Genomic DNA, 27,788 nt, shown 5'->3' with positions numbered 1-27,788 from the left:
ATGAGGCTTGTGAGCCGAGGGGTTGGTGAGATAAATGGGCCCAAAACTACAGAATTGATCACTGACTTCAGAAAGAAAGAAAGAGAACACATCCCCATCTACAACAAAGGAACTGAGGTTGAGAGGATAGAGAGCGTCAAGTTCCTAGGAGTGACAATAACCGTCAACCTGTACTGGATGTCCCATGGAGATGTGATGGTTAAGAAGGCACAACAATGCCTCTTCTTCCTCAGGTGGCTCAGGAAATTCAGCTTGTCCATAAGGACCCTCATCAACTTTTACAGTTGCACTATTGAAAATATACTGTCCGGTTGCGTGATGGCCTGGTACGGCAACTGCTCTGCTCAGGACCATAAGAAACTACAGAAGGTGGTGTACCTAGCCCAGACCATCACAGAAGCCAACGTTCCATCCATAGACTGCATTTACACAGCTCGCTACTGTGGAAAGGCTGTCAACATCATCAAAGACCCATCGCACCCTGGTAATGATCTCCTACAGTCTTTTCCATCAGGAAGAAGATACAGAAGCTTGTACACACACCAGCCGGTTCAGGTACAGTTCCTTCCTGGCCGTTTTTAGACTGATGATCAACTTCAAATAAGGGCTTATGCCCAAAACATCGATTCTCCTGCTCCTCGGATGCTTCCTGACTGGCTGTGCTTTTCTAGCATCACACTCTCAACTCTGATCTCCAGCATCTACAGTCCTCACTTTCTCCTTCAACTTCAAATGATGCTGATCTCGCTAGTGTTGATCTTGCCTAGCTCACGCTCTGTGTAATGTAACCTGTATACCTCTATCTAAGTTTTTTCTCACCCTATGATCTGTATGTCCTTGCTCACTATGATCTGCCTGTGCTGCTCGTAAACAAAGCTTTTCACTGTACTTAAGCACACATGACAGTCAATCAATCAATCAGGTTGTGTGCAAATTGTTCTATTACATTTTCTGCTGTGGGATGAGGAGAATGTTAGCTGGATTGGAGGATTTTAGTTATGAAGAGAGAATGAATAGACTGCAATTGTTTTGCCCAGGGCAGAGGAAACTGAAGTGATGCCATTGCAATGTTTGAGGGGCATAGACAGTGTAGACAAGAATAAACCATTCCCCCTAGTGTAGGAATCAATGACCAGGGGTCATAGATTTAACATAAGGTGAAGGAGGTTTAGAGGTGATGTGAGAATTTGTTTTTCGCTCAGGAGGTGGTGGGAATCTGGAACTCACTGTCTGTAAGGGTGGTAGTGGCAGAAACTCTCACAACTTTTACAAAGTATTTAGACATGCATTTGTGATGACAAGGCATACAAGGTGGTGGGCCAAGTGCTGGAAAAGACGCTTGTTTTTGACAGGAGCAGACTTGGTGGGCCGAAGGGTCATTATCTGTGCTGTAGAACTCGGCGACTCAATGACTACAACATTGATACTGTAATTACAAAAGCAGGTCAGAAAGTGAAAATTTTGTGGTGAGTTCCTGAATCCCCAAAGTCTGTCCACTAGTCAGAAGTCAGCAGTGCAGTTTCAACACCAAAGAAGATCAACACCAGCCAGGACAAATCTGTACACTTGATTGGTGTCTCACCCACCACCTGAACAAACCTTCAGTCTCTCCATTATCAGTATACTGAGGCAGCAAGATCTAGAAGATTAATTAAAGCAACTCGTCAAAGGTCCTTTGACATCACCTTCCAAAGCTGGGACCTCTATCATTCAGAAGACCAAGGGTACAATCATATGACAATGCCACCCATGAGTTCTCCTCCATATTATGCCACATGGAAATGTACCGCTGCTCCATCGGATCAAACTGCTGGAATTTCCTCTCATTGTGGGTGATTCTTTACCAGATGGATTGTAATAATTTAATAAGACAGCTTGCCACTACATTCTCAAGGGCAAATAGAGTTGAAAAATAAATGGTGATTTCATGATGCTCTTATCCTCAGAAGGTGATTTTTTAAAACCTGCATTTCATGTGGGCATCACTGATAGGATTGGGGCTACAGCATTTTAGCCTAAGAACCTTACATTCACTGTGAACCTATTCATTTTCTCTATCACTGCCTCAGCTCTCAACCTCCAACCAGCCCCATCCAAGCAACATGAGTTTGTTGAATTGACCCTTCAATGTTCTGGATCTGGAAGAATGACATACACACTGTTATGGGATTGCAGTAACTTGCATCAGCTGAGGGTATCACATACATTTTCACAGCTACCTCATGTTGTGGGACTTGCAACATGATATTGATGGAAGTGGTGACAGGATCTCACAGAGAACAGAAGCAAAATTACTTAGGAGTAATCAATCTGGATTGAGATGAAATTGACAGCAGGTTAGGTTTTGATGGCAAAGTAACAACCAGAACCCAATGTGAGTCACAGCACAACCAGGATGTAAGACTCATACTTTTATCAAGAAATCTATTTTGGTCAATTAAACAATGGATTTTAATTTTCACACCATTGAGGTCATATAGTGGAATTGTTGTTCGCATTGTCTATCAGAAGTGGAGGAAATCTCTTCACTGAGCTTACTGTCTTTACTAAACAGCACTCGATGACTGGCCAGAGATACCAGGAGGCTGGCAAAGACATGATGTCATGTTTAATCACAGAGGCTGGAGGTGGGGGAAAGCACTGGTGGTAACATTTAAATTGACATTCTATCTATTTGATCAAATGAAACGTGGTTCAAAATCAGTTACTGAAGCAACTTCAGGCGATTTTTTGACTTTAACGCATTCACTTTTTAAATTATTAACAAACTTGAAAATTAAAATTGAAAACCAAGCCACAATATACAACTTTACAAAGCAAATAGACAAAAATGAAGTGTGATCCTATATGGCACACTTTGATGCTCCATGATAATTCTCATGACCTTTCACACACCATATTGTTTACAACACATACGCCTTCTTTTTACATTCCCAGAAAGTCAAACATGTCATCATGCCTCATGGCATTAATAGCTCAGTCTACGTCTCATCATTGTAGCTGAGAAGGAGTAATACTAACAGAAGCATTACACAAATGGGCATTCTTTCCTCAACTATGGGTCGAGGACACTGAGACCTCACAAAGGCTTTTTATAAAAAATATTGTCTGATCCTTTCTTTCAAATTCCTTATTTTCTCACCTTTATTCCTAGAGGTGCCTCTGCTCATTATAATCTAACTAGGTCTCAACACGCTGGCTTCTGAAGAAGAGTCACAGGACCCAAAATGTTAACTCTGCTTTCTCTCCATAGGTGCTTCCTGACCTGCTGAGTTTCTCCTCCTATTCCTGTTTTCACTTTAGATCTCTGCATCCCTTCATTTCTGTTCCTGTACTCATTTCCATTTTTTTATTATCCATTCTCTGCCAGCCACACATTTAGCTGTTTAGATCCTTCAATCTGGAATTCCCCCTGAAACCTTTCAGTTTGTCTCCCTCTCCCACTTCATTGAAGATACTCCTAAAAAGGAACCTGTTTGAATCAGATTTTAGCTGTCCTTGTATCTCCTCGATGACCAGTGACTAATTTTGTCTGACAATGAAGTACATTGGAAGATATTAAAATTTAAAGACACCATACAGCATGTTGTTGCTCTTAGGGAGGATAATCTATCCTAAAAGATCAGGTTATTTCTGCCATTATGGCAGTGTGAAAGCTTTTTCTTTACTGCAGTCATTCAAGTCCTTTGTGATTTATCCAAAATCAGCTGTAAAATGTAGCAGTGTAAGAAGTAGAAGTAGGAGTGGACCATCTAGCCCTTGAGACTGCTCTACCTCTCAGCACAGCATGGTTGATCCTGAGCCTTAATTCCACTTTCCCTCCCACCCTGACTATCCCTTGATTTCCTGATATGCAAAGTCTGTTTGTCTCTGTCTTAAATACATTTCATGGAACGTTCTCAACTCCAAAGGTGGAGAATTCTGAAAATTTGCAAGCCTTTGAGCGACAACATTTATCCACAAAATGATCAGCCTGAGACTGCACCTCTGTGTAAGTGAATACACAAGTGATGGTAACATTTATTAATAACGGACTCTTCACCCACGGCTCAATGCAAATATTGTTCATATGCACTCTATTGCTACAGGCCCTTTCTCTTCTATCTAACTTCAGCATGTTCAGAGATTAGCAGAGGTTCCGTACATTGATATTGAAATAATGGCACTTTTGTAGATTGCTGTCCATCAACATCTAAATCCTGTTGCTTTCCAAAAGTTTCTTGCCCCTCACCATTAAGAAAATATTCCAAACTGCCTTTATAGACAAAAACATGGATGACTTCACAGGGATGGGAGGGTGGCTCAGTGGTTAGCATTGCTGCCTCAGAGTGCCAGGGACCTGGGTTCAGTTCCAGCCTCGAGCAGCTGTATGTGCGATGTTTGCACATTCTCCACGTGTCTACGTGGGTTTCTTCCAGGTGCTCCGGTTTCCTTCCACAGTCTAAAGATGTGCAGGTTCGGTGAATTGGCCTTGCTAAATTGTGCATAGTATCCAGGGATGTGCAGGTTAGGTGGATTAGCCATGGGAAATGCAATTTGAAGGGTCAGAGTGGACTTGATGGGCCAAATAGCCTGCTTCCACATTGTAGGGATTCTATGATTCTACAGAGCTATATGACAAACACCAGTTGCCAGAGTGGGGGCTACCTATTTCTCCCTATGTCCTTTTGGTACAATCATTTGCTGGTGCGTTTCCAATAATATTCCTACTTGAAGCTGCAATTTAACTTGCAATAAACCAAATATACATACAATGGGAATTTATGTGTTTAAATTGCACATAATAATCCAGATGAGTTTACAAAGAGGCACCACAACAAGTACAATGAATCTCAAGGAACTTTGTCTTAATCCATCTTCACTACATGACCAGAATTTATCAAGGATGGCATAATCTGATGTAATCTATTCCTGGATTTTCACCTTCACAGTGCAATCTGCACACAGACCAATAATGCCCGGAGCTGGAAATACTGTCAGCCTGGACAAGTTGGCAATCCTTAACTATCCACTAACATTGGGGTAAAGCTTTATTTTTTTAATTCACTAATGTGTATGAGTGTTGCTGGCTGACCAGCCTTTATTTCCCCTGCCTGGCTGCCTTTTAGAAGGTGGTGGTGAGCTGCCGTCTTGAACTCCTGCAGTCTATTTGCTATAGGTTGACCCACATTGCCTTTAGGGAGGGAATTTCAGGATTTGGTCCATCAACAGTGAGGGAACAGTAATATATTTCCAGGTCAGGATGGTGTGTGACCTGGAGGGAAACTTGCAGCTGTGGTGCTCCCAGTGTATCTGCTACCCTTGTCCTTCCAGGTAAAAGTGCTTGCACATTTGGAAAGTGCTGACTGAGGATTTTCAGAGAATTTCTACAGTGCATCTTGTAGATAGTACACACCCCTGCCTCTGAGCGTCAGTGGTGGAGTGAGTCACTATTTGTGGATGTGGTGCCAATCAAGTGGGCTGCTTTTTCCTAGATGGTGGCAAGCTTCTTCAGTATTGTTGAAGCTGTAGTCATTCAGGCAAGTGGGGAGTATTCCATCACGCTCCTGATTTGTGCTTTGTAGATGGTGGACAGGAGTCAAGAGTTACTCACTGCAGTATTCCTATGACCTGCTTTAGTGGCCATTGTATTTATGTGATGGGTCCAGTTGAGTTTCTGGTCAATGGTAACCATAGGCTGTTGATAACAGTCAATAGTCAACAATAGTAATTCAGTTGGGTGTCATGGGTATGTGGTTAGGTTGTCTCTTATTGGAGATAGTCATTACCTGGAATTTGTGTGGTGTGAATGTTACTTGAGGAACAAGATGATTGGATTTGGAATTGACCATTCAGCCCCTAGAAGCTGTTCTTCCATTCAGCTCGAACATAACTGATCTGAACTATTGTTTAGTGCTGAATTAATAAATGACACTAGGTTTTAAACATAGAACAGTGCAGCACAGTACAGGCCCTTCAGCCCTCAATGTTTTGCTGACCTTTTATCCTACTCTAAGATCAAACTAACCGACATATCCTTCATTGTACTATCTTCCATGTGGCTATTCAAGAGTCGTTTATATATCCAAGTCATTTATAAAATCACAAAGAGCAGAGGTTCCAGAACAGATCCCTGTGGAACGCCACCGGTCACCAAGCTCCAGCCTGAACACTTTCCAATCTACCACCAGCCTCTCTCTTCTATGGGTCAGCCAATTCTGTATCCAGACAGCCAGGTTTCACTGTATCCTATGCCTCCTTACTTACTGAATGAGTCTAGCGTGGGGAACATTATCAAATGCCGTGCTAAAATTCATGTACACTACATCCATTGTTCTACCTTCATCAATGTGTTTTGTCACATCCTCGAAGAATTCAGTAAGGTTTGTGAGGCATGACCTGCCTCTCATAAAGCCATGTTGATTATCTCTAATCAAGCTATGGTTTTCCAAGTAATCATAAATCCTATCTCTCCAAATCCTCTCCAATAATTTGCCTACCACAGACGTAAGACTGTTCAATCTGTAACTCCCAGGATTACTGTTTACTGTCCTCCAATCATCTGACAGTACTCCAGTGAAGAGTGAGTTCGCAAAGGCGATCGCCAAAGGTGCAGCAATCTCGTCCTTCACTTCCTGTAGAACCTAGGGTATATCCCGTCTGGCCCAGGGGACTTATCTAACCTTATGTTTTCCAAAATTTTCAGTACATCCTTCTTCTTAACATCAACCTGTTTGAGCATATCAAGCTGTTTTACACTGTCCTCACAAATGCAAAGGTCCCTCTCATCAATAAATAGTGAAGCAAAGTATTCATTAAGAACCTCCTTTACCTCCTTCAATTCCATGCACAAGTTCCCTCCACTATTCCTGATTAGCCCAGCCCTCACTCTGGCCATCCTCTTGTTCCTCACGTAAATGTAGAATGCTTTAGGATTTTCCTTAATCCTACCCACTAAAGTGTTTTCATGCTCTATTCTAATTCTCCTAAGTCCATTCTTCAGTTCTTTCCTTGGCTACCTTGTAACCCTCTCAAACCCTATTTGATCCTTGCCTCCTCAAAATCTTAAGTAAGCTTCCTTGTTCCTCTTGACTAGATGCTCCACATTCCTTGTCACCCACCGTGCTTTCAGTGTACCATCCCTTCCTTGCCTCAGTGAGACAAACCTGTCCAGCACTATCAGCAAGTATTCCCGAAACAACCTCTACACTTCTGCTGTGCATTTCCCTGAGAACATGCATTCCCAATTTAGTTCCTATCTAATAGCATTGTAATTCCCTCTCCCCCAATTAAATACTTTCCCATACTGTCTGCTCCTATCCTTCTTTATGACTATAGTAAAGGTCAGGGAGTTATGATTGCTATTACCAAAATGCTCTCCCACCGAGAGATGTGACACCTGGCTTGATTTGTTGCCAAGCACTAAATCCAATATGGTCTCCCCACTAGTTATTGAGTCAGGAATCCTTCCTGGACATACCTGACAAAAACTGCTCCATCCAAACTATTTGAACAAGTAGGTTCCAATCAATATTAAAGTCACCCTAACAACAACCCTGTTGTTTCTGCACCTTTCCAAAATATGCCAATCTGCTCCTCGGTGTCTCTGTTGCTATTAGGGGTTCTGTAGAAAACTCCCAATAAAGTGATTGCTCCTTTCCTGTTTCTGACATCCACCCATACTGACTCCGTAGACAAAGCCTCCTCGACGACCTCTCTTTCTACAGTTGTGATATTATTTCTGATTAGCAATGCCACCCTTCCCCTCCCCCCCCCCCCACACACACACACACCTCTTTTACTACCCTCCCCCATTCCCTTTGTAAAATCTAAACCATGGAATATTCAGCAAGTTTTGATACTCTATAGCTTGGGAAGAAATCAGTCAAAGACTGGAGAAAGTGTTTTGTAAAAGAGTTAAGTTGGAAAAGGCAGCTTATTGTTCACCCAACACTGTATTCTTCTCTGTTACTGAGCAAGAGAAAATAAGTTCCGCAAAGACTAATAAGTGGAATATATCCACTGTACTGCAGCATCAAAATTCCAAGCTGCTCATTCATCTCACCATTCTGAAAGTCTGATGCAAAGAAGCCTTTCCATACTCTAAACTTATATAGAGCATTCTATAGGACATAGAGGATTTAGACAGTCACCCTGGAGCCAGCTTATTTTCTTCCTTCTGTGAGTGTGTTACAATGCAATCTACTTGCAGTTTCTGGTGGAAATTGTGGTTCTGAGCTTGTGTTTCGATGTGCAAATGTCATAACATGAGTTATTTGTGTACTCTGTAAATAGCAACTGACAATAGTTTGCAACGGTAATGTGCTTGGAATGTTTGTCTCCCCAAATGTCCTACAGCCTACAGTGTTGGTTTGTGTATTATGTCCACTTCTGGTAGTAATAATGACCTGTGCTTTATTACTGCCAACATTTCCTATACATTACAGTCAGCTGTGGATTGAAATGTGCTCAGGAGCAAGGCAATAGCATGTGTCTGCTTTCACCTCAATGTTATTGAGCCTGTTTCCGTGAGGAAACTGTAACATTAAGGGTGAAACTGGATCATGGATCAAGCAATTCAGCAACGTTTCCTGACCAGTTGGACATGAAGACCCAGGCATCTTGCAGAAAGAGAGGAAGAAATCTTTTGGAAACTGGACCCTATTGAAGTATTTAGGATGTACAGTCTTACAGAGAGGGGGAGCGAAACAGTATATCTAAGGAAGTTTGGTTTATGAGTGGCCTAGATGTGGTTTTCATCCACACTTGTTGTGGCAGCCACACAACAGGTACTTTCCAATGAAGGACAAGGAGCCCGTCTATATTATAAACATTAATCCAAGGCTAGACATTTTAATAAAAGAGCTCATCTCACTGCCAATCCTTTCTTCAGTCCAACCATCCCTGATGAAGGGCTTATGCCTGAAACGCCGATTCTCCTGCTCCTTGGATGCTGCCTGACCTGCTGTGCTTTTCCAGCACCACACTCTCGAATCTAATCTCCAGCATCTGCAATCTTCACTTTCGCCTTATTTGGTAAACAGTCCTCCATGTATTTGCTGATGAAGTCCGTGACAGCGGTAGCGTAGTTGAATTCCATTCGTAATTGCCAGCATCTGCAGTCCTCACTTCCTCCGAGTCACTTTCTCCTATCCCGTAATGCGGCCCATCAAGACTGGGTATATTTATGTCTAATGCTTTCCTTGATGCCCCAATCAGGTCATACCCTCTGCTTGTGTTCACCTATCTACACCTCACCACGCTGCCCCCACCCCCAAAAGCTCCTTCACCTGTAGCTCCTCTTACACTCACACCCCATTCCTGAAGAAGGCTTACACCTGAAACATTGACTTCTCCATCTCCTGGCTTGCCTGGCTTGCTGTGTTCTTCCAGCCTCCTGCTTGTCTAACATGTACAGAAAAACATGCTTGCTAGTTGGTAAGATAAATGTGGAGGGGGTGGCACGATGTGTGAGGCTGCAAGGTATGTGGTGGGTTGTTAATTGTAGGGGAATAAATCATTAATAAATGATAAATGGGCCTTACTAGTTAAGTGTTACATGCTGTGCTAAAGTTAGTGATAGAATGAGGAGGCGATGGCCTAGCGGTATTGTCAATAGACTGTTAATCCAGAGACTCAGGTAATGTTCTCGGGATCTGGGATTGAATCCCATCATGGTAGATGGTGAAATTTGAATTCAATGAAAATCTGAAATTTGAAGTCTAATGATGACCATGAAACCATTTTCAATGTTCAGGAAAAATCCATTTGGTTCACTGCTGGCTTTTAGGGAAGGAAATCTGCCATCCTCACCTGGTCTGGCCTCCATGTGACTCCAGACCCACAGCAATGCCGTTGATTCTTAACTGCCTTCTAGGCAATGAGGGATGGGCAATGAGCGCTGGCCCAGCCAGAAATGCCCACATCCTGTGAATGAATAAAAAAATTAATGATATTATCAGCACTATCTTAACACAACGTTCTGAAGAGATCTAATTCAACTTTGTGGGTTCCACACAGCTGCGCATTAAGTCTATTTCACCAGTGCAGAGTCCAATTGAGGAAGTGATAAGCTTCTTGTGGTGACTATGTGGGCTGAAGGTTTTCGAAGTAAGATGTTCTGTCTGAGGTGGTAGAAGCAAGGTAAGGAAAAGCAGAAGGCTGTGTGAGTTGGACCGTTCACACCTTTTCTTGTCCTTCTGGCACAGAGTCAGCAACTCAGCGTGGAAAATTGCCCCAGTGAAGGTGGTACGTGATAACCAGAGGATGTATAAAATGCACATCGGGGATTACGCCAAGTAGTCATGATGTGAGGGGGCTGGGTGGGTGTGCTGCTCAGCAAAAGATTTTATAAAAAGTACAGTAACAAAAAGAGCACAATGCATGTTCCACAGCCTCCTCTGAGTATCTATAAGTGTCTTTGCATGGAGGTGGTGGTAGTCATGTGAAACAAATTTAGATTGCTCCACGCCTTTTTGCATTTTGTGGTAATGACCAGAGACAAATTTACAGACCCCCTTAAAGGCCTGACTGGCTTTTCCCTGTAAATACATGAATAGTGCAACCAAGAGGGTTGTAAACTGAATGTTTATGAGAGAGGCAAACCATGAGGAAGAAGAAACACAGGTACATACCCATGGCTCATTCCTTGATGATCTGTTATTCTGTATGAAGTGGTGAAGATACTGATTCTATCTTAGGCATTGGATTTAACAGGTTGCCCCGTGTCTTGACTAAAACATTACACAGGGGGACCCAACTCCTCCACACGAGTGCCGCACAGCTTTTAAATGAAGCAGTTGGCTATAATTGCGATTAGACATGCCTTTTGCCCCTCGGTAACCAAGAGTGACCAAGAGTGTGGTCTCCACTGGCATTGCAGCAATGCTGAGGGGAAACACGTGATGTCAAATTCGGCCCAACAAGAGAGTGCCCATGTGTTCTCATTGGGGCCATGTTGGCTGCCCCATTAGTGGGAGCGGGAAGGAAGCCTAGGAGTTTGGAGGGGGATGTAGGAAGTTTGACACCTTGTGAGAGGTCTGTCTGATGGGCCCAGGGCACTGATTGATAAGGGACAACGCCCAGCTTGTTACCAGCTCAACATGGCGTGAGCCTCTGCTACCACCACTGGCATGTCAGCAGTATAGGATGAGGCGCTTAAGCGGGATCTGTTGTCCACTTTTTACCCGCTGAAAGGTGGGTTGCCTGAATCCCCCCACTGATAAAGTTGCAGCGGGACAGATGTGGCTGGGTAGGTAGTCAGCCAATGACAACCCATTGGACTTAACATAACCACCCCCCTCCACCCCATCATTAAGCACACGGACAAAAGGAAATGTTGAATCCAGCATCGTTGAATGTAAAGGTACAATAGTGGAATGAGTGTGAATGATAAACTTAAAGTAGTGATTGGAACAAGGCCAGCCAGGTAGATCTCATAGGATAAGAGTTCCCTAACTGGGGCTGTTAACCTGTTCCAATCAGAGAGATCTAGCTGGCAGGTAAGAACAGGAGTGTCAGGGGTTCTGCTCACTCTAGAGACTGGTTCTGAGCTAGCTGGGTCAGTGTCATGTACTATGTACATGTAAATAAAGGGTGAAATAGTGATGAGATATTGACCTTAATGGAGTTATTTCAGTGGTAATGTGAGAAATACACACCCCTGAAGAGACTCACTTTCAACAGTGGTCTGTGAGTTGGGGTAAGCATTTTTGGCATCATACTGTTATTTGGGAAGCTTGACTTATTCGATTCTGCCATCAAAGACTGGGTCCAGCATATGGAAAGAAGGCATCTTTTTATTTCGTGCAAATGACATTGGGGCAGATGAAAAGCAGCAAGTAATTCTCCTGAAATCTTGTGGAGCCACAGCTTTTTCAGTTATTAGGAGCTTAACTTTCCCGGAGGCACCAAAGGCTAAAACATTTCAAGAGTTGACAGATTTAGATAAGGAATATGACAATCCCAAACCTTTTCTAATTCTGAGATGCTATTGGTTTTACTTGGCAGTTCGAGAAGCAGAGGAATCAGTATCGGTATTGTGGTGAAATTGAGACGACTGGTAGAAGCATATGATTTTGGTTTAACCCTCAATGGGTTGCTGAGAGGCCATTTGGTGTGTGGGGTTAATGACGTGACCATGTAAAAGCACCTACTAGCTGAAGCCCAACTGGACTTCAAACAGGCAGTATGACTGCCTTTGTCATTAGAAGATGCGGCAAGTGGAGCTTATGAGTTACAGGGTATGCTTATGGAAATGGACACTCTCACCAGTCTGACTGAGCTTGGGGAATGCCACTTGAGTGCATGCAATTGCATAGTGACATATCCTGAGCAGAGGGACTCCAGGTCAATGAAATCCCAAGACAAAGCCAAGCCTCAGCCAAATGGATAAAATTTTCTCAGGGATCTAGGCTGGCAGGCCATTGTAGTTGCTGCAAATATGTGGACTCAAGACAGCAAAAGAGTCTCGCTAGGCCTAAACTGAGTAAGAGAACTCTCGGGCCAGTATCCAGGAGAGTGCACAGCCTGGAAAGTTCCCCTACAGCTGGTTCAGAACAGTTACATTGCTTAACAACATCCAAATCAGAACCAATTAAAATAAACTTCTGGTTATATGGTCACCCAGTTCTAATGTAAGTCAATACTGGTGCGGCTATATCAGTGATTGCAGAATCAGTCTTTACCAAAATTCAACCTCCTACCCTTACATTTAAGTAAGACCTCAACCAGGCTGAGAACCTATACTGGGGAGCAACTGGGATACAACTTCAGTTCTGGTCTTATGAGAAGCTGCTGGTTCAGTTACCACTGTTTGTATAAATGGTTCATCCAAGCTTGATGAGGGGGAAATTGGGTAAGATAGATTCAACGTAATTGGCTCAACATTTTTCAATTGGAAAATGGATGCCTGAGTGAGGTCCTAGTTAAATACCTGGATGCTTTTTTTGGGATGGACTAGGGATTATTAAAGGGTCCAAGGCCACCTTGCATGTTGACCAAGAAGCATTCCACAATTCTGCAAATCCCGCCCAGTGCTGTTTGCCTGAAGTGAAAAAGTAAAGGCAGAAATCAGAAGGCTGGAAATCAAAGGAAGCATCAAACCAGCACAGTTTACAGAATTGGGCAGCACTGGTTGTATTGATTTTAGCCCAATCCATCAGTTTGCCTTTGTGGGGATTTCAAAATGGTAAACTGCATTTTGCAGCTGGATAAATGCCCAATCTGTAGCATAGAGGATTTATATGCAAAACTGGGGGGAGGTGGGTGGGTTAGTTGGGAGGGGACATGAGCCATACGTAACTGCAGTTGCGATTGGATGAGGATTCCCAGAAATATGCTACAATTCAACCCAGAAGGATTTGTACCAATATATGAAATTGCCTTTTGGGGTGTCACAAGCTATGCCATTTTCCAGTGGACAATGGAAAACATTTATCAAGGCCTACCGCAGATCGCCATTTATCTGGATGGTGTAATTAACAGGGATGACTAATAAAGAGCATTTAAAGACCTTGGACATAATGCTGAATTGTTTCACTAAGGCAGGTGTACATCTTTGAAGGGAAAAAAATGTGTGTTCCAGGCACCCCAGTGACCTACATGGACCACAGATTCAACAAGTCTAGGTAACACCCGTTGAAAGATAAAGTGAAGCTGATCAAATGTGCCCTGCCTCCCATGTCTGTACTGGAGCTTAGATCTTTCCTTGGGTTGGTGAATTGTTATGAAAAATTCATATAGAACCTGTCTCCATCCTGGCATGCTGACATTTGTTGCTGAAAAATGGTCAGCTTTCAACGTGGTCTCATAGCCAAGACACGGCCTTTAGGGAAGCAAAGAAGCAGCAAGTGTTGGCTCATGACAATCTCAAGTGCGATCTTTGCTGACATGTGATGCCTCCTGTACGGTATCAGGGTTCTTTTGGCTACCTGGTGGCCCAGCGGAGAGGAACACCCAGCAGCATATGCTTCCTGGACTTTGGCTAATGCCAAAAATATGCCCAGGTAGAGAAGGAAGGCTTTATTGTGAGGAAGTTTCACCAATACCTAAATGGATGAAACTTTATAACAGTAATGGACCACAAACCCCTGCTGAGACTACTTAAAAATGTCAGGGCTGTGCTATCCATAGCTTCAGGTTGAATTCAGCGGTTGTCTTTTATTCAGAACAATTACAATTACAAATTGGAACACTGCCTGGGAGACCAAGTGGCACATGTGGATACCCTAAGGTGCCTCTCACTGGCGGATACACCAGCGGTGGTACCACCTCTAGAAGAGTCCATTATGGTTTTAAACTTTCTGGGCACCCTTCCGATAACCTCTGACAATATCAGTGTGTGGACACAAAAAGGTCCAGTCCTGGCAGAACTAAAACAGCTGGTGGTGAAGGGGAAAACAAAATAGCCTTCACAACCAGAACTGAAACCTTTCCCGACCCTGTGAGACCAGATCATCAGAGTGGGTGATATATCATTATGGGGGCCAAGGTCTCATCACAAAGTGTTGTCCCTTGGTTTAGTCCCACCACCTGGTGTGGGAGAAAAATGAATACAATCTATTCTATTATCCTAGTTTCATTCATAATCGTTGGAATCTGGTTTCATTCCTGTTCAACTATGTGGCTCAGAAACCTCTGTCTGCCACGTTTGAACCCATTAAGTGGAGCAATAGCTCACTGTGGTCCAGCATCCAATTTGCAGCTTTGAGTTAACAGTGGTGTGCTGGCTTTCACAGCTGGAACAAAAGTATTCCTTTACAAGATATACTCACAATAGCAAGTAACCTGAGGGTATAATGGTCTCAGACTCTATCTTAACTGGGGTCACTTAAAGCTTGATATGCTAATGAAAGCGTACTGCTCTTTGTAACCAAATAGCTGGATATGAGCCCAGATTATATATGTGTCTGTAAATGTAATGTTTGTGTCTAACAGTGAGCTATAATAAACTTTATACTAGATTCTTCAGCACCATATCGAATTCTTATGCTTAAAGGGATTACATAATCATTGCCACATCAAGTGAAGATACTCTGCTGGAGGCAAGACACACATCAGAGAGTTAACTTAAGAGTGTCAGGAATTGTCCACCTGGCTGCGCTTTTGTTTCTTTCAGTACATGACCATTGCTTGTCTGTAACCTCAGATTGCAGATCTGAGCATAGCATGGAGGGCCTGACCAAAATATCTGCTGCTGTCATCACAAAGAACTTGTGATATTGCGTCTGAACCCCAATGCTATTTTTCATGTAAGGTATCGACTGCCATGGAAGTTAACTTTATTTTTATACCTCTAAGATACACTGTGTTGAATTGAAAAGTGAGCCTGTGAGTTATGTGCTCATTGTACTAGTGGTTCATTATATTTTCTGTTGTGGGATCCTGAAGTGGGGAAGGAGTTTGTTTCCTGGTGGGTAAAGAGGCTGAAGGAGAGGGGTCTGGTCCATATGAGGTAACATGGTGATGGAGGCTGTGGAGTCTGATGGACAGGCAGTACTTAGGCCACCACTGTTTTCAAACAGTGGTGGCCTAAATACTGCCTGGACATCGGAAAATCATATCTACCAGATAGCATGCATCTCTCACTGAAACAGGAAGTATGACTGTATCATGTTTTGCCACAGCAGCTGGGGCTCTCTGTCTTGGAATGAGGAGTGGGGCCTATTGCCGCAATTCACAAACAAGAATGGCAAGGTGACATGGCAAAGTAACATCACCTTTTGTTGTCAGTGAGTAATCATTATTAGTAATCAGCAAGCTTAATACAAAATGCTAACTTTTGTTTAAAACTTATTAAGGGTTTTTTCAAAGGACAATTTCTCATGTCTCATGCTGATGAGGATTTGGGGTGTTAAGGTGATGGGGCCAGATGGAGAACTTGGTGGAGTTGAGAGAGTGTTCATTGTTCAGGCTTTAATTTGAAATCCACTTTCATTCTTTCCAAACTTCATTCCCACTGTTAATTAGGGCCAACTGTGAGCTATGAATATGATTAAAAGTGGGATTGTGCTGAAGTATACTTCTATGTTAATTTCCAGGCACTGAGCCCAAATCTTCAATGCCATGATCAGTGTCAAGGACACATTTGTCAGGGCTGAGGTATTTGAATAAATTCTGCCCAGTGGAAGTTATACCTCCTCAGTAAATACTGTGTATGAATTAACAGACCTGTTAAATGCAACTATAGCTAATGTCTCAACATCCAGTCCTGTCACATCAGTAGATCTAGGCAATGGGATTTAGGGGCAGGGTCACACAGGAATTATGCTTAGCAAAATAACCATAACAAATAAAATAATGGTGCCAAAGAGAGACAGATCCTCAGGACCATCCTCACCTTAAAGGTTATTGCTGTCTCTTCATAGTAACTTTACCAAAATCCTGGAACTCCCTTCTATGCAATTGTGCCAAAGGACGACATTGGTTCAAGAAGTCAGCTCATCACCACCAAGATCTCTGATGAAGTTAAAGATGGAGAATAAATGCTGCAAATTCCTACTTCCCACAAGTGATCAAACTAAAGATGTGTCCTATCCCTGGGTATTATAGTGAAAGTAAGAATACTCATCCCTAAGTGATATCTTCCAAAGTTCTCTTGATTGAGAGACCATACATTCTGATTTTTTGATTTTTATGACAAAGTGGATCAACACTGTTTTGTGCAGCCAAGAACTTGAATCCAGAAGGTTCTGTTTTCTACTTGGTGCAAGTGTTTGGGACATCCTATCATGCTGGACAGAAATTTGGACTAGAACAGGAATGATCGGGTTGTCCTGGTCCATGTAGGTACCAAGAGCATAGGCATGACTGTGAAAAAGTTATAGCTTAGAGATGGGACAAGCTAGCTACCAAACCGAAAAGCAAACTTTTTAGGTAAAAGTCATCTCCAGACTTCTACCTGAGTCACGCAGCAATCGGCGGAAGGCTCATTGGTAAGTGACATCAATAGCTGGCTTGAAGACTGTTATAAGAGAAGTGGTTTCCAGTTTGTGGGCACTGGCATTAATACTGACGGAAGAGCAGGCTATACCCCGGGGGGCAATCTGCACCTGAACTGTATTGGGACCAATATTTTTTAAAATTCATTCAAGGGATGAGGGTCTACTAATAATTAGACATGTATGTTTACTTGCTCAGCTGGAAGGTTCATATCCAGGCGTTTCGTCACCCTACTCCATAACAGCTTCAGTGAGCCTCTGAGTGAATCACTGCTGATGATACTTGCTTTCTATTTGTATGTTTGGGTTTATTTGGATTGTTGATGTCATTTCTGCTGGTGATGTCATTTCCTGTGCTTTTTCTCAGAGACTGGTAGATGAGTGTCTAGCTCGATGTGTTTGTTGATAGAGTTCCGGTTGAAATGCCATGCTTCTAGGAATTCTCGTGTGTGTCTCTGTTTGGCTTGTCCTGGAATGGATGTGTTGTCCCAGTCGAAGTGGTGTCCTTCCTCATCCATATGTAAGGATACTAGTGAGAGAGGATCATGTCGTTTTGTGGCTAGTTGATGTTCATGTATCCTGGTGGTTAGTTTTCTGCCTGTTTGTCCAATGTAGTGTGTGTTACAGTTCTTGCACAGTATTTTGTAAATGACATTAATTTTGTTTGTTGTCTGTATAGGGTCTTTCAAGTTCATTAGCTGCTGTTTTAGTGGGTTTGTGGGCTACCATGATGCCAAGGGGACTGAGTAGTCTGGCAGTCATTTCTGAAGTGTCTTTGATGTAGGGGAGAGTGTCTAGAGTTTCTGGATATGTTTTTTCAGCTTGTTTGGGTTTGTTGCTGAGAAGTCGTCAGACTGCGTTCATTGGGTACCTATTCTTTTTGAATACACAGTATAGGTGATTTTCCTCTGCTCTGTGTAGTTGTTCTGTGCTGCAGTGTGTGTTGGCTCATTGAAATAATGTTCTGATGCAGCTTTGTTTGTGGATTTTGGGATGATTGCTTCTGTAGTTCAATATTTGGTCCATAGGTGTTGTTTTCCTGTAGACGCTGGTTTGAAGTTCCCCAGTGACTGTTCACTCTACTGTGACATTTAGGAATGGCAGTTTGTTGTTGTTTTCCTCCTCTTTAGTGAAGTTTAAGCCAGCAAGGGTATAATTGATGGTCTTGAAGGTTTCCTCTAATTTGCATCATTTTGTGATGACAAAGGTTCATCCATGTAGCGGACCCAAAGTTTGGGCTGGATGGTTGGCAGAGCTGTTTGTTCAAGCCTCTGCCTTTGCAAAGAACCCTGATATCGGAGATCCCATGGGCGTTCCATTGGGTTGTCTGTAGGTTTTGTTGTTGAAGGTGAAGAGTGTGGTAAGGCATAGGTCCACTAGCTTGAGATACTGTCCTTGCTGATAAAGTTAGTGGTGTTTGGTGTGTGTGTCTTTGGGTCTTCTAATAGTGTAGTCAGTGTTTCCTTGGCCAGGTTAATGTTGATTGATATAAACAGAGCTGTTTCATCAAAGGAGACCATTATTTCATCCTCTTCTATCTTAGTGTCTTTGATGATCTTCAGGAATTCTGGGTGGAGTGGATGGAGTGGCGTGAGTCTCCTACTCAGTGTTTTAGTCTTTTGTGTAGCTCCTTGGCCAATCTGTAAGTTGATGTTCCAGGTAGTGAAACTATGGGTCTGGGGGGGGGGGGGGGGGGAGTCCTGGTTTGTGAATTTTGGGTAATCCATAGAAGCGTGGTGTGTTGGATCTGTCTGGTTTCAGTTTTTGGAAGTCTGTCTTATTTATTTCTCCAGATTTCAGAAGTTTTTTGAGTAGGGCTGTGATTCTAGTTGTGGGGTTGGGTCTATTACCACTTGTTGGTAAGTGTTTGAATCTGCAAGAAGTGTGTTCACTTTTTCAATGCAGTCGCTTCAATTTAGAATGACTGTCAAGCATCCTTTGTCTGCAGGTAGATAACAATAATTTTATCTTTTTTTAGTTTCTTATCTTTTTATCTTTTTAGTTTTTCCCTGCTTTCCTTTCTTGTGTATTGATTGTGTATCCTGCCTTTTTTCTGCATAATGTTGGTGCAACTACCTGTCTGATAGTTTGCTGGGTTTCTTCTGTGAGTTGGTTGTCTTTTAGTATTGTTTCTAATGCTGCTAAGAAATCTTTCTTGTCTGCATCCTTGCAGTTGTAATTTAATCCTCTTACTAAGATGGATTTTTTTGTGTCTGTTAAGGATCGGTCAGATAAGTTTTTTTATCCATGCTTCTGTGTTGTCAGTGTTGTTACTTTGTGTAAGTTTGCCTAGTTTTTTCCTAGCTACTCTCCCTTACATCAAAGACACCTCGAAAATGACTGCCAGACTACTCAGACCCCTTGGCATCATGGTAGCCCACAAACCCACCAACACACTAAAACAGCAGCTAATGAACTTGAAAGACCCTATACAGACAACAAACAAAATTAATGTCATTTACAAAATACTGTGCAAGAACTGTAACAAACACTACATTGGACAAACAGGCAGAAAACTAACCACCAGATACATGAACATCAACTAGCCACAAAACGACATGATCCTCTCTCACTAGTATCCTTACATATGGATGAGGAAGGACACCACTTCGACTGGAACAACACATCCATCCTAGGACAAGCCAAACAGAGACACACACAAGAATTCCTAGAAGCTTGACATTTCAACCGGAACTCTATCAACAAACACATCGAGCTAGACCCCCATCTACCACCTTCTGAGAAAAAGAACAGGAAATGACATCACCACAGGAAATGACATCGCCAACCCATGATGGGGGCACAGTGGCTCAGTGGTTAGCATTGCTGCCTCACAGCAACAGGGTCCCAGGTTTGATTCTAGCCTTGGGTGACTGTCTGTGTGGAGTTTGCACATTCTCCCCATATCTACATGGGCTTCCTCCCACAGTCCAATGATGTGCAGGTCAGGTGAATTGGCCATGTTCAATTGTCCATAGTGTTATGTGCATTAGTCAGAGGGAAATGGGTATGGGTGGGTTACTCTTCGGAGGGTCGGTGTGGACTGGTTGGGCCAAAGGGCCTGTTTCCACACTGTAAGGAATCTAATCTAATAAAAAATAAGACATTTAAGAGCTGGGAGTCTGGAGTCACATAGTCTGGAGACCAGATCAGGTAAGGATGACAGTTTTCTTCCCTTCAAAATGCATTAGTGAACCAGATGGGTGTTTTCAACAATGGTTATCGTCAGACTCTGAATTCCAGAAGTTTGTTGAATTCAAATTCCACCATCTACCATGGCAGGATTTGAGCCAGTGTACCCAAGACATAATCCAGGTCTCTGGATTAATTGTCCAGCGATAATGCCACTCAGCCGTCACCTCCCCATCAGTGATGGTATCTAGGAAATGATATATCTTGGAATGTAGTGATGGCTTTAAACTAAATAGTTGGGATGAGGAATCAAACGTGGGTCATTGCAACAAATGAAGGAGTAGAGTTGCGCATGAAAGCCACACAGTGTTATCAGTAATAAAGATTGGGGAATGGCTGGAAGCGACTAAGAGAATAAACCTAAGAATACATAAACAACCAAGACTAGATGTTGCAAAGATTGCTTTCAAGGCAAAGCCAAAGACTCTATTCCTAAATATTTGCAACAATCTTAACAAAATAAATGAATTGTTAGCTCAGTTTGAAGTAAATAGATATAGCTGTTCGCCATTACGGAGATACAGCTGCATGGTAACAAGAATTGGATCCAGAAAGGTGAGGAGCACTGAGAGAGAAAAAGAATGGCAATCTAGATTAAAATGAAGGAGTAGCACTAGGGTTAATTATGGTTAGCATTGAAGCAATAATTGGTTCAGGCAATCAGGATGTAGAATCAATTTGGATGGAGATGAGGATGAGAAAGAGAAATAAGTCACTTGTGTGACCGGCCTACAGGCTTGGAACATTAATTACAATGTAGGACAAAGAATACAAGAAGAAATGTTAGGTGCTTTTGATAAGGCAGTAAATCATGTGTGATTTAAATCAACATATAAACTGTAAACATCAGATTGAAAACGATAGCCTGGATGAAGAGTTCTTAGAATGCTTTTGAGATAGTTTCTTGGAGCAGTCTGCTCTGGAACCAACCAGATAGCACAGCATGGTATTGTGTAATGTGACAACTTTAATTAGTGGCCTCAAAATACCAAGTAGCAGAAAATACAATATGATTGAGCTTTATACCCAATTTATGAGGTAGGAGAGTCAACCTATGATTAATATTTTAACATGTGTAAGGGCAATTTTGTAAGCATGGAGGGTGAAGTAATTGAAGTGATCTGGAAAACTAAGCTGGGGGATAAATCAATAGTGATGCAACGGTAAATGTTGAAGGAGATATTTCAGAATAAGTAGGCACCTACTAAAAAACAAATTACAATGGAAGGAAGTTTCATCCATTGATAAATAAAGAGGTTGAGCAAAGTAAAAAGTTAAGGAAGAAAACATACAAGTGTGCAAAGATAAGTGGCTGGTCTTATGATAAGACAATGTAAAGAACAGCAGAGAATGACTAAAAGATTAATTGGAAAAAGGAAATTAAAGAGTGAGAGGAAATCAGGTAGTTGTGCAAAAATGAATAGCGCAAGTTTCTACAGGTATTCAAGAAGGAAAACAAGTGAGTACTGGTTCTCCAGAAAGTGAGAATGTGGAATTAACAGTAGATGCTAAGAAAATGACAGATGGTGTGAAAAAAAATGCTTCTGTCTTCACTGGAGAGAATATGAAAACAATTCAAATGATCATGTAAATCAGGTAGTGGCAGAGACAGAGGATCTCAGTGAAATTGCAATCACTGGGGTACTGAGGAAACTGATGGAGCTGCTGGCTCACAAATCCCAGTTCCTACATTCGATGCCTCTAAAAGATGTGACTGTTTGACCATTCAATGAGATAATGGCTGGTGTATAATGTATTTTCATTTACCATTTCCAATGTATTTGCATTCCATATCATTTATCCTTTAGTTAACAAAAATGACCGTTTATAAATTTAATTCTAACAATTACCATTTCTGGAAAGAGTTTGACACTCTTATTACCCTTAACATCTAAAAGATGTGGCGACTGAGGTACTGGGTGTGTTATTGTTAATTTTCCAAAATTCATGAGATTCTGGAAAGATTCCAATGGATAGGAAAACAACAAATATAAGCCCTCTATTCAAGAAGGCAGGGAAGCAGAAAACAGGAAACTGTAAGCCAATTAGATCGACATCTGTCATTGGGAAGGTATTATGGCTGAGCACATAGAAAAGTCAAGGTAATTGGGAAGAAGGTTTCTCAAAGGGAAATCATGCTTAACTAATTCATCTTAATTCTTTGAAAAAGTAACGTACACTGTAGCTAAAGTGGTGCTTGCAGATATTCTGTACTTGGATTGCTGGAAGGCATTTAACAAGTTCCTACGTTAAAGGCTATTGCGATAAGCAAGAGCTCATGATAATATATCAGCAAGGATAGAAGTTTAGCTGTCTGGCAAAAATGTTTATATAAATAAATGAACTAAATAGTGTGAAATGTTTTGAGCTGGTTATAAAGTTTCGAATGAAGGGACATAGTTTAAAAATTGGTGCCAAAGTTTTCAGGAATGAAGTTAGGAAAGATTTCTACATGTAACAGATAGTAAGAGTCTCAAACTCTCTCCAGAAATGGTACTTGTTAGAATTAAATCAATAAATGGTCATTTGTTTGTTAACTAAAGGATAAAGGATATAGGATGCACGTGGGTAAATAGAAATATGTTGTACATCAGCCATTATCTCATTGAATGGTCAAACAGCCTCGAAAAGCGAAATGATCTCCTGCCAAGTTTCCATATTAACTCTGACAGTTTATGTTTCTTTCACTCTCCAGTTTGCATTTTCCACACCCTCTCACTCTTTTTCTCTTTCTACCCCCATGCTCCATCCCCATTTAATTTCTCTCACTCCATCCATGTCCCATTTCTCTTCTCACTTTCTTTTCTCTCATTTTCCAGTTTGTGTTGCTGCTTCTCGTCTTTGGCTACTTGTTTAGGGCGGCACGGTGGCTCAGTGGTTAGCACTGCTGCCTCAAAGCACCAGGGACCAGGGTTCAATCGCCCACCTCGGGTGACTGTGCACACTCCATGCAGACAATCTCCCTGTGTCTTGTTGGGGTTTCTGCTGGATGCTCCAATTTCCTCCCCCAGTCCAATGATGTGCAAGCTAGGTGAATTGGCCATGCTAAATTGCCCTGTGGTATGCAGGCTAGGTGGATTAGTCATAGGAAACCTGAGATCACAGGGTTAGGGTAGGATGCTGTTCAGAGGGTCAGTGCAGACCTGATGGGCTGAATGGCCTCTTTCCACACTGTAGTGATGGTATGATTCATGTTTCACAATGTTTGCTGATCCTGATGCCAGCATCCTCAAGTAATGTTGTGAACAGCAGTGGAACAGAAGGCTCAAACAATGTGGTTTTACTGAAGGCAATTACAGCCAGGGTACTCTGCATCTCCATGGAGAGTCCTGAGAACTCTAAATAGCAGAGATATTGAACTTGTGCATCAGTGCAAAAATAGGCAAAAAGCCCATTTTATCACCAACCATTGATTTGAAGAGGAAAGGAAAATAGGAGGGTGTAAAAGCCTACAATACAATATCAGCCATTTTTACACAACCATCCAAGACGAATTCCACCCACACAGTGCTTACATAACAATATAACATTAACTTATACAGCCCACTCATTACCTGGCCCTTTGTAGGTGTGCAGAATGAAAATTATTACCTCTTGTGCTCCAAATCTGAAGGCGTATTTTATCAATTACATTGCATGTGCAGGCCCACACTTCTCTCGCATTTGCCAAATAGCACTTTCTCATTTTGTTTGAACCTGACCTTCACTTGGTTTGTGTCCAGATCTAAAATTATTTTGCTGAGTTTACTTGTTTGAGTAGAAATCTGAACTGAACTGGACAAGGGAGAGCAGAACAAGATTTTTGTGAAGATTTACACAGAGTGAATTAGAGCTGAGATATCTCTAAGTCTTTTAGAGCTGAACATAATTCACATTATAGGTATACAAATGAGGTTTTGTACATTTAAGCATTAGGGAGGTTGTATGGGGGAAAGAAAGGGTGGGGAAATTGTTCCCCATGCACTTCTTTGTCCATTTTTAGTCACAAACATCTGCTGATTTTGATGTCGGTTTCATGTTAAATGGAGCCATTATCCCTGGAGTGTCGAAGACTGAGGTGTGACCTTATAGAGGTTTCTAAAGTCACGAGGGACATGGATATGGTGAATAGTCATGGTCTTTATCTGAGGGGCCCAGTGAAACACAAACTTCCAGCCATCGGGAACCAATGGTTACTCAGCACCGGGCAACCGAGAGCAGTGATGCAGGAGCAGAACACGATAGCCTCTCGGCCAGTCTCAGAACCGGACCTTTCTGGCTTTGTTCCAGCCTCGACGGCACGGAATTAGGGAATGCCCGCTATGAGGAACAGGACAGCTACCTCAGTTCGCCAACATTTTGCCCACTCTAAGGGAATGCAGGGAGTCCCTCAGTGACAAGGGTATGGATATTGGGACTACGGGCACTTCTATAAACTCTCAATGGGTTTTAAAACTGCCCATTTGCACAGGAGTATGGGATACCCTACCTCAGCAGTTACAGGTGATGGTCAAGCTTCTGGGCCCACCTGCCTTTGATTTGGTCAGGGGGAAGCGATTGCTGTTCTTCCAGCCTGGGGATTCTGCTACGAGGAAGCAACATCACCATCTCTAACGTTAAGAAGGTGATAGGCGGGTACCTCCCCATAGCAGATGTTGTGTACAGAAAGGCTTCCCAGAGACTAATTAACACACTCGCTGCAGTGGTACAGAATGAGTGGCTGGCCGTCCTGCAGCAGTTCCCATTGCTGCTGGCGATGTCCATGCCGGTCAGACTGGGCAAAGACCTCAAACTGCATCATCGATGCGGATGGACGATCTGGAGGGGCTGACAGCCATCTGGACACCACGTCCACATTCCTGATGGAAACGTTAAAGTCGCCAAGCTGCATGACATCTACTCCCCTGCAGACAGAGCACAGCATAGGTACACCTGCTCACAGCCAGACCAGTCTATCTACTCAAGGATAGATTTCCTGTTTGTATCCCACATGTTCTTGGTCAGATCCATCGATTCCAAGCCGGTGTTCCTCTCTGATCACTGCCTCCTGCTGACTGACTGTCACATTCAGGATGACCAGTGGGCTGGTAAGGGAATGTGGAAGCTGAACATGAAACTGTTGACCCCAGAAAACTGTGAGGAGCTCAGAAGGATTACACAGGTTGGAGAACAGTGAAGCCCCTCTTTGAGTCTCAAGCAGACTGGTGGGAAACAGTCAAGGGGAACATCAAGAGGTTCTTTATCCTCAAAGGTGTTGAGAAGGTAAGAGAGAGAGAGAGAGATGGGGAAAACTGTCCAAACTCCAGAAAAGCATGCAGAACCTACTCCTGCTGAAGACAATGGGGGTCAATGTCATGGAGAATCTCCAGGGCATGAAGAGCTAACAACCCTTGCCCTTTGCCTCAGAGGCCTCCAAGATAAGGACTCCAGGGTCTGCACTATGGAGCAGGCTGAGATGTGCTCACTTTTCTTTTTCCAGAAAGTGCACAGGGAGAGCTTGTCCTGAAGGAAGAAGATGGTTCAGTCACGCCATCTCAGTTTGATGTCCTCATGATCAGCAAATCCTTTTACACCAATATGTATGACATGAGGTCCACAGACAGTGCGGGATCCCAGTCGGTTCTGCCTATTATCACAGAGGTCTTAGACGACAGCATTTGGGAAAGGCTTCACCAGTCGTTATTGCTGGATGAGGCGATCAAGGCCCTCAAGTCTTTCGTAAAGACTAAAACTCCTGGAAGCGATGGCTAATTGGTTGAGTTGTATTCAGCTCTGGGGGACTTGATTGGCCAGGATTTCTTTGGGGTGTATTACAGTATGCTTCTGGCAAGGAGCATGTGCGAATCCATGAGGAAAGGTACCATCACCCTCATCTACAAGCAGAAAGGGGAGAGGGAGGAAATGGTGACCAACTTCACTGCTGAATGCAGATTACAAAATCCTGTCTGAGGTGATTGCTAACCAGAACAGAGGCTTTTCAAGGATTGGTAATTCACCCCGACCAAACCTGTGGTCCGGGCAGGATGCTCCTCAGGGATATGTTCGCCCACATGCAGGACAGGGTGGTGCAGCCTGCCTCATCAGCCTGGACCAGTAGAAGGCCTCTGACAGGATAGTGCACACCTACATATGATACACAAAGTGGGCTTTGGGGAGTGAGTCCACAATTGGACCTGTCCGCTCTACACCAACATGGTTAGTGTCGTCTTAATCAATGGGTAGGAATCAGAAAGCTTCCCAATCAGATCCGGGTCAGGGAAGGCTGTCAACTCTCTCCTGCCTTGTTTGTGTGCTGTACAGAGCCTTTTGCTGAGTCCATCAGGAAGGAGATGAGCCTGAGAGGGGTGACTATTCCAGGCAGTGGAGATCTGCAGGTCAAAGTCTCCCTGTACACAATGACATAACTATTTTCTGCTCGAATCCACTATCAGTGTGCAGACCCATGAGCATCTGCGACCAATTCGAACTGGCATTGGGAGCCAAGGTAAATCAAGGCAAGAGTGAGGCCATGTTCTTTGACCTCACTCTTTATCCCCTTCACCATAAGGACAGATGACCTGAAGGTGCTGGGAATATGGTTCGGAGGGGCTGGGCACGCACAAAATCTTAGGAGGAGGGTATCACCAAGAGGAGGCAGGAACTGGAGTTTTGGGAGTACTGTTGTCTCTCCATTGGGGTAAAAACCTGGTCATCAGGTGTGAGGTACTCTCTCTGCTGTTGTACATGGCACAAGTTTGCATCACGCGAGCCATCTTCCACTTCCTCTGTGGGTCCGGGATGGACCATGTTCGCAGAGACACCATGTACAAAATGATGGATGAGGAGGGCAGAAAAATACTCAACGTTCCCCTTATCCTGATGGCCACTTCTGTGTGCAGCTGCATCAAGCTGTGCATAGACCCTCGGTACACAAACACCAGTATATACTGACGTTCTTCCCATCCCTGAGTTTGCAAAGAATGGAACTGGCCTCATTGCTGCCGAATGTTTCAAGTTGTTGGACCGTTCCATATTGTTGGAGAAATTTGCAAAGAGAAACACGTTTGTGCACAAGTAAGCCTGCAGTGTCCTCAAACTCCTGTGGAGAAAGGAAAGGGTAGATCCTGTTGCATGATTCCCTGAGGATAAAAAAATTATTTGGCAGAATGCCTCATCACCAGAACTTTGTCAACAAGCATCGAGACATCATTTGGTTGGTGGTGAGAAGGGCACTACCTGTGAGATCCTTCATGTACACCTGGACTCTGTGCACCACCACATGCTGCCCTTGAAACAGCAGTGGGATGCTGGTAGACACTGTCACACACCTCCTTCTAGAATGTGCCTTTACCAAAGAAGTCTGGAGGAAAGATGCAGTGGTGTTTGGCAAGATTCATCCCGAGCAGCTCCAAGCCACAGGATTCTGGGCTCTACAGTCTGTTCCCCAGGATCCACATCGAGACAAATATCGACTGTGCGTGGAGGATCATCATCTCAGTGAAAGACACTCCTTGATCTTCCTGAAACTTTCTGGTCTTCCTGAGCAAGTGTTGCAGACTGGCACATTCCAAGGTCCAGTACTACAGGCTGAAGGACTCAGTAAAGCTTGGGGCTTGGAAAGACCAGGCAAAAGTGAGGACTGCAGATGCTGGAAACCAGAGTTTAGATTAGAGTGGTGCTGGAAAAGCACAGCAGGTCAGGTAGCATCCAAGGAGCAGG

The 27,788-nt window shown here is 43.1% G+C and overlaps 1 protein-coding gene across 1 annotated transcript; it reads left to right on the top strand.

Moving 5' to 3' along the window:
* On the top strand, positions 1-25,841 carry LOC148148339 (uncharacterized). The gene is made up of 3 exons (XM_087993197.1): positions 1-555; positions 11,989-12,040; positions 25,570-25,841. Exons 1-3 carry the CDS (start codon positions 1-3, stop codon positions 25,839-25,841), a joined length of 879 nt encoding a protein of 292 aa, XP_087849323.1.
* The last annotated feature ends 1,947 nt before the right edge of the window (positions 25,842-27,788 follow it).

The sequence above is a fragment of the Chiloscyllium plagiosum genome, unplaced genomic scaffold, assembly GCF_037043375.1.
Source record: "Chiloscyllium plagiosum isolate Xiang-an unplaced genomic scaffold, Cpla_swu_hap1 HiC_scaffold_13, whole genome shotgun sequence".
Classification (NCBI taxonomy): Eukaryota; Metazoa; Chordata; class Chondrichthyes; order Orectolobiformes; family Hemiscylliidae; genus Chiloscyllium; species Chiloscyllium plagiosum.
The sequence above is the reverse complement of the archived record's forward strand: the minus strand, read 5'-3'. Positions and strand labels throughout refer to the sequence as shown.

What these genes read in the sequence shown, in the direction of transcription:
- LOC148148339 (XM_087993197.1), top strand. Translation starts at nt 1, where the DNA reads ATGAGGCTTGTGAGCCGAGGGGTTGGTGAGATAAATGGGCCCAAAACT. An exon ending in ACACACACCAGCCGGTTCAG is followed by an intron (nt 556 to 11,988) that starts GTACAGTTCCTT and finishes TTTACTTGGCAG; the next exon opens with TTCGAGAAGCAGAGGAATCA. An exon ending in TGGTGAAATTGAGACGACTG is followed by an intron (nt 12,041 to 25,569) that starts GTAGAAGCATAT and finishes TTCTTTTTCCAG; the next exon opens with AAAGTGCACAGGGAGAGCTT.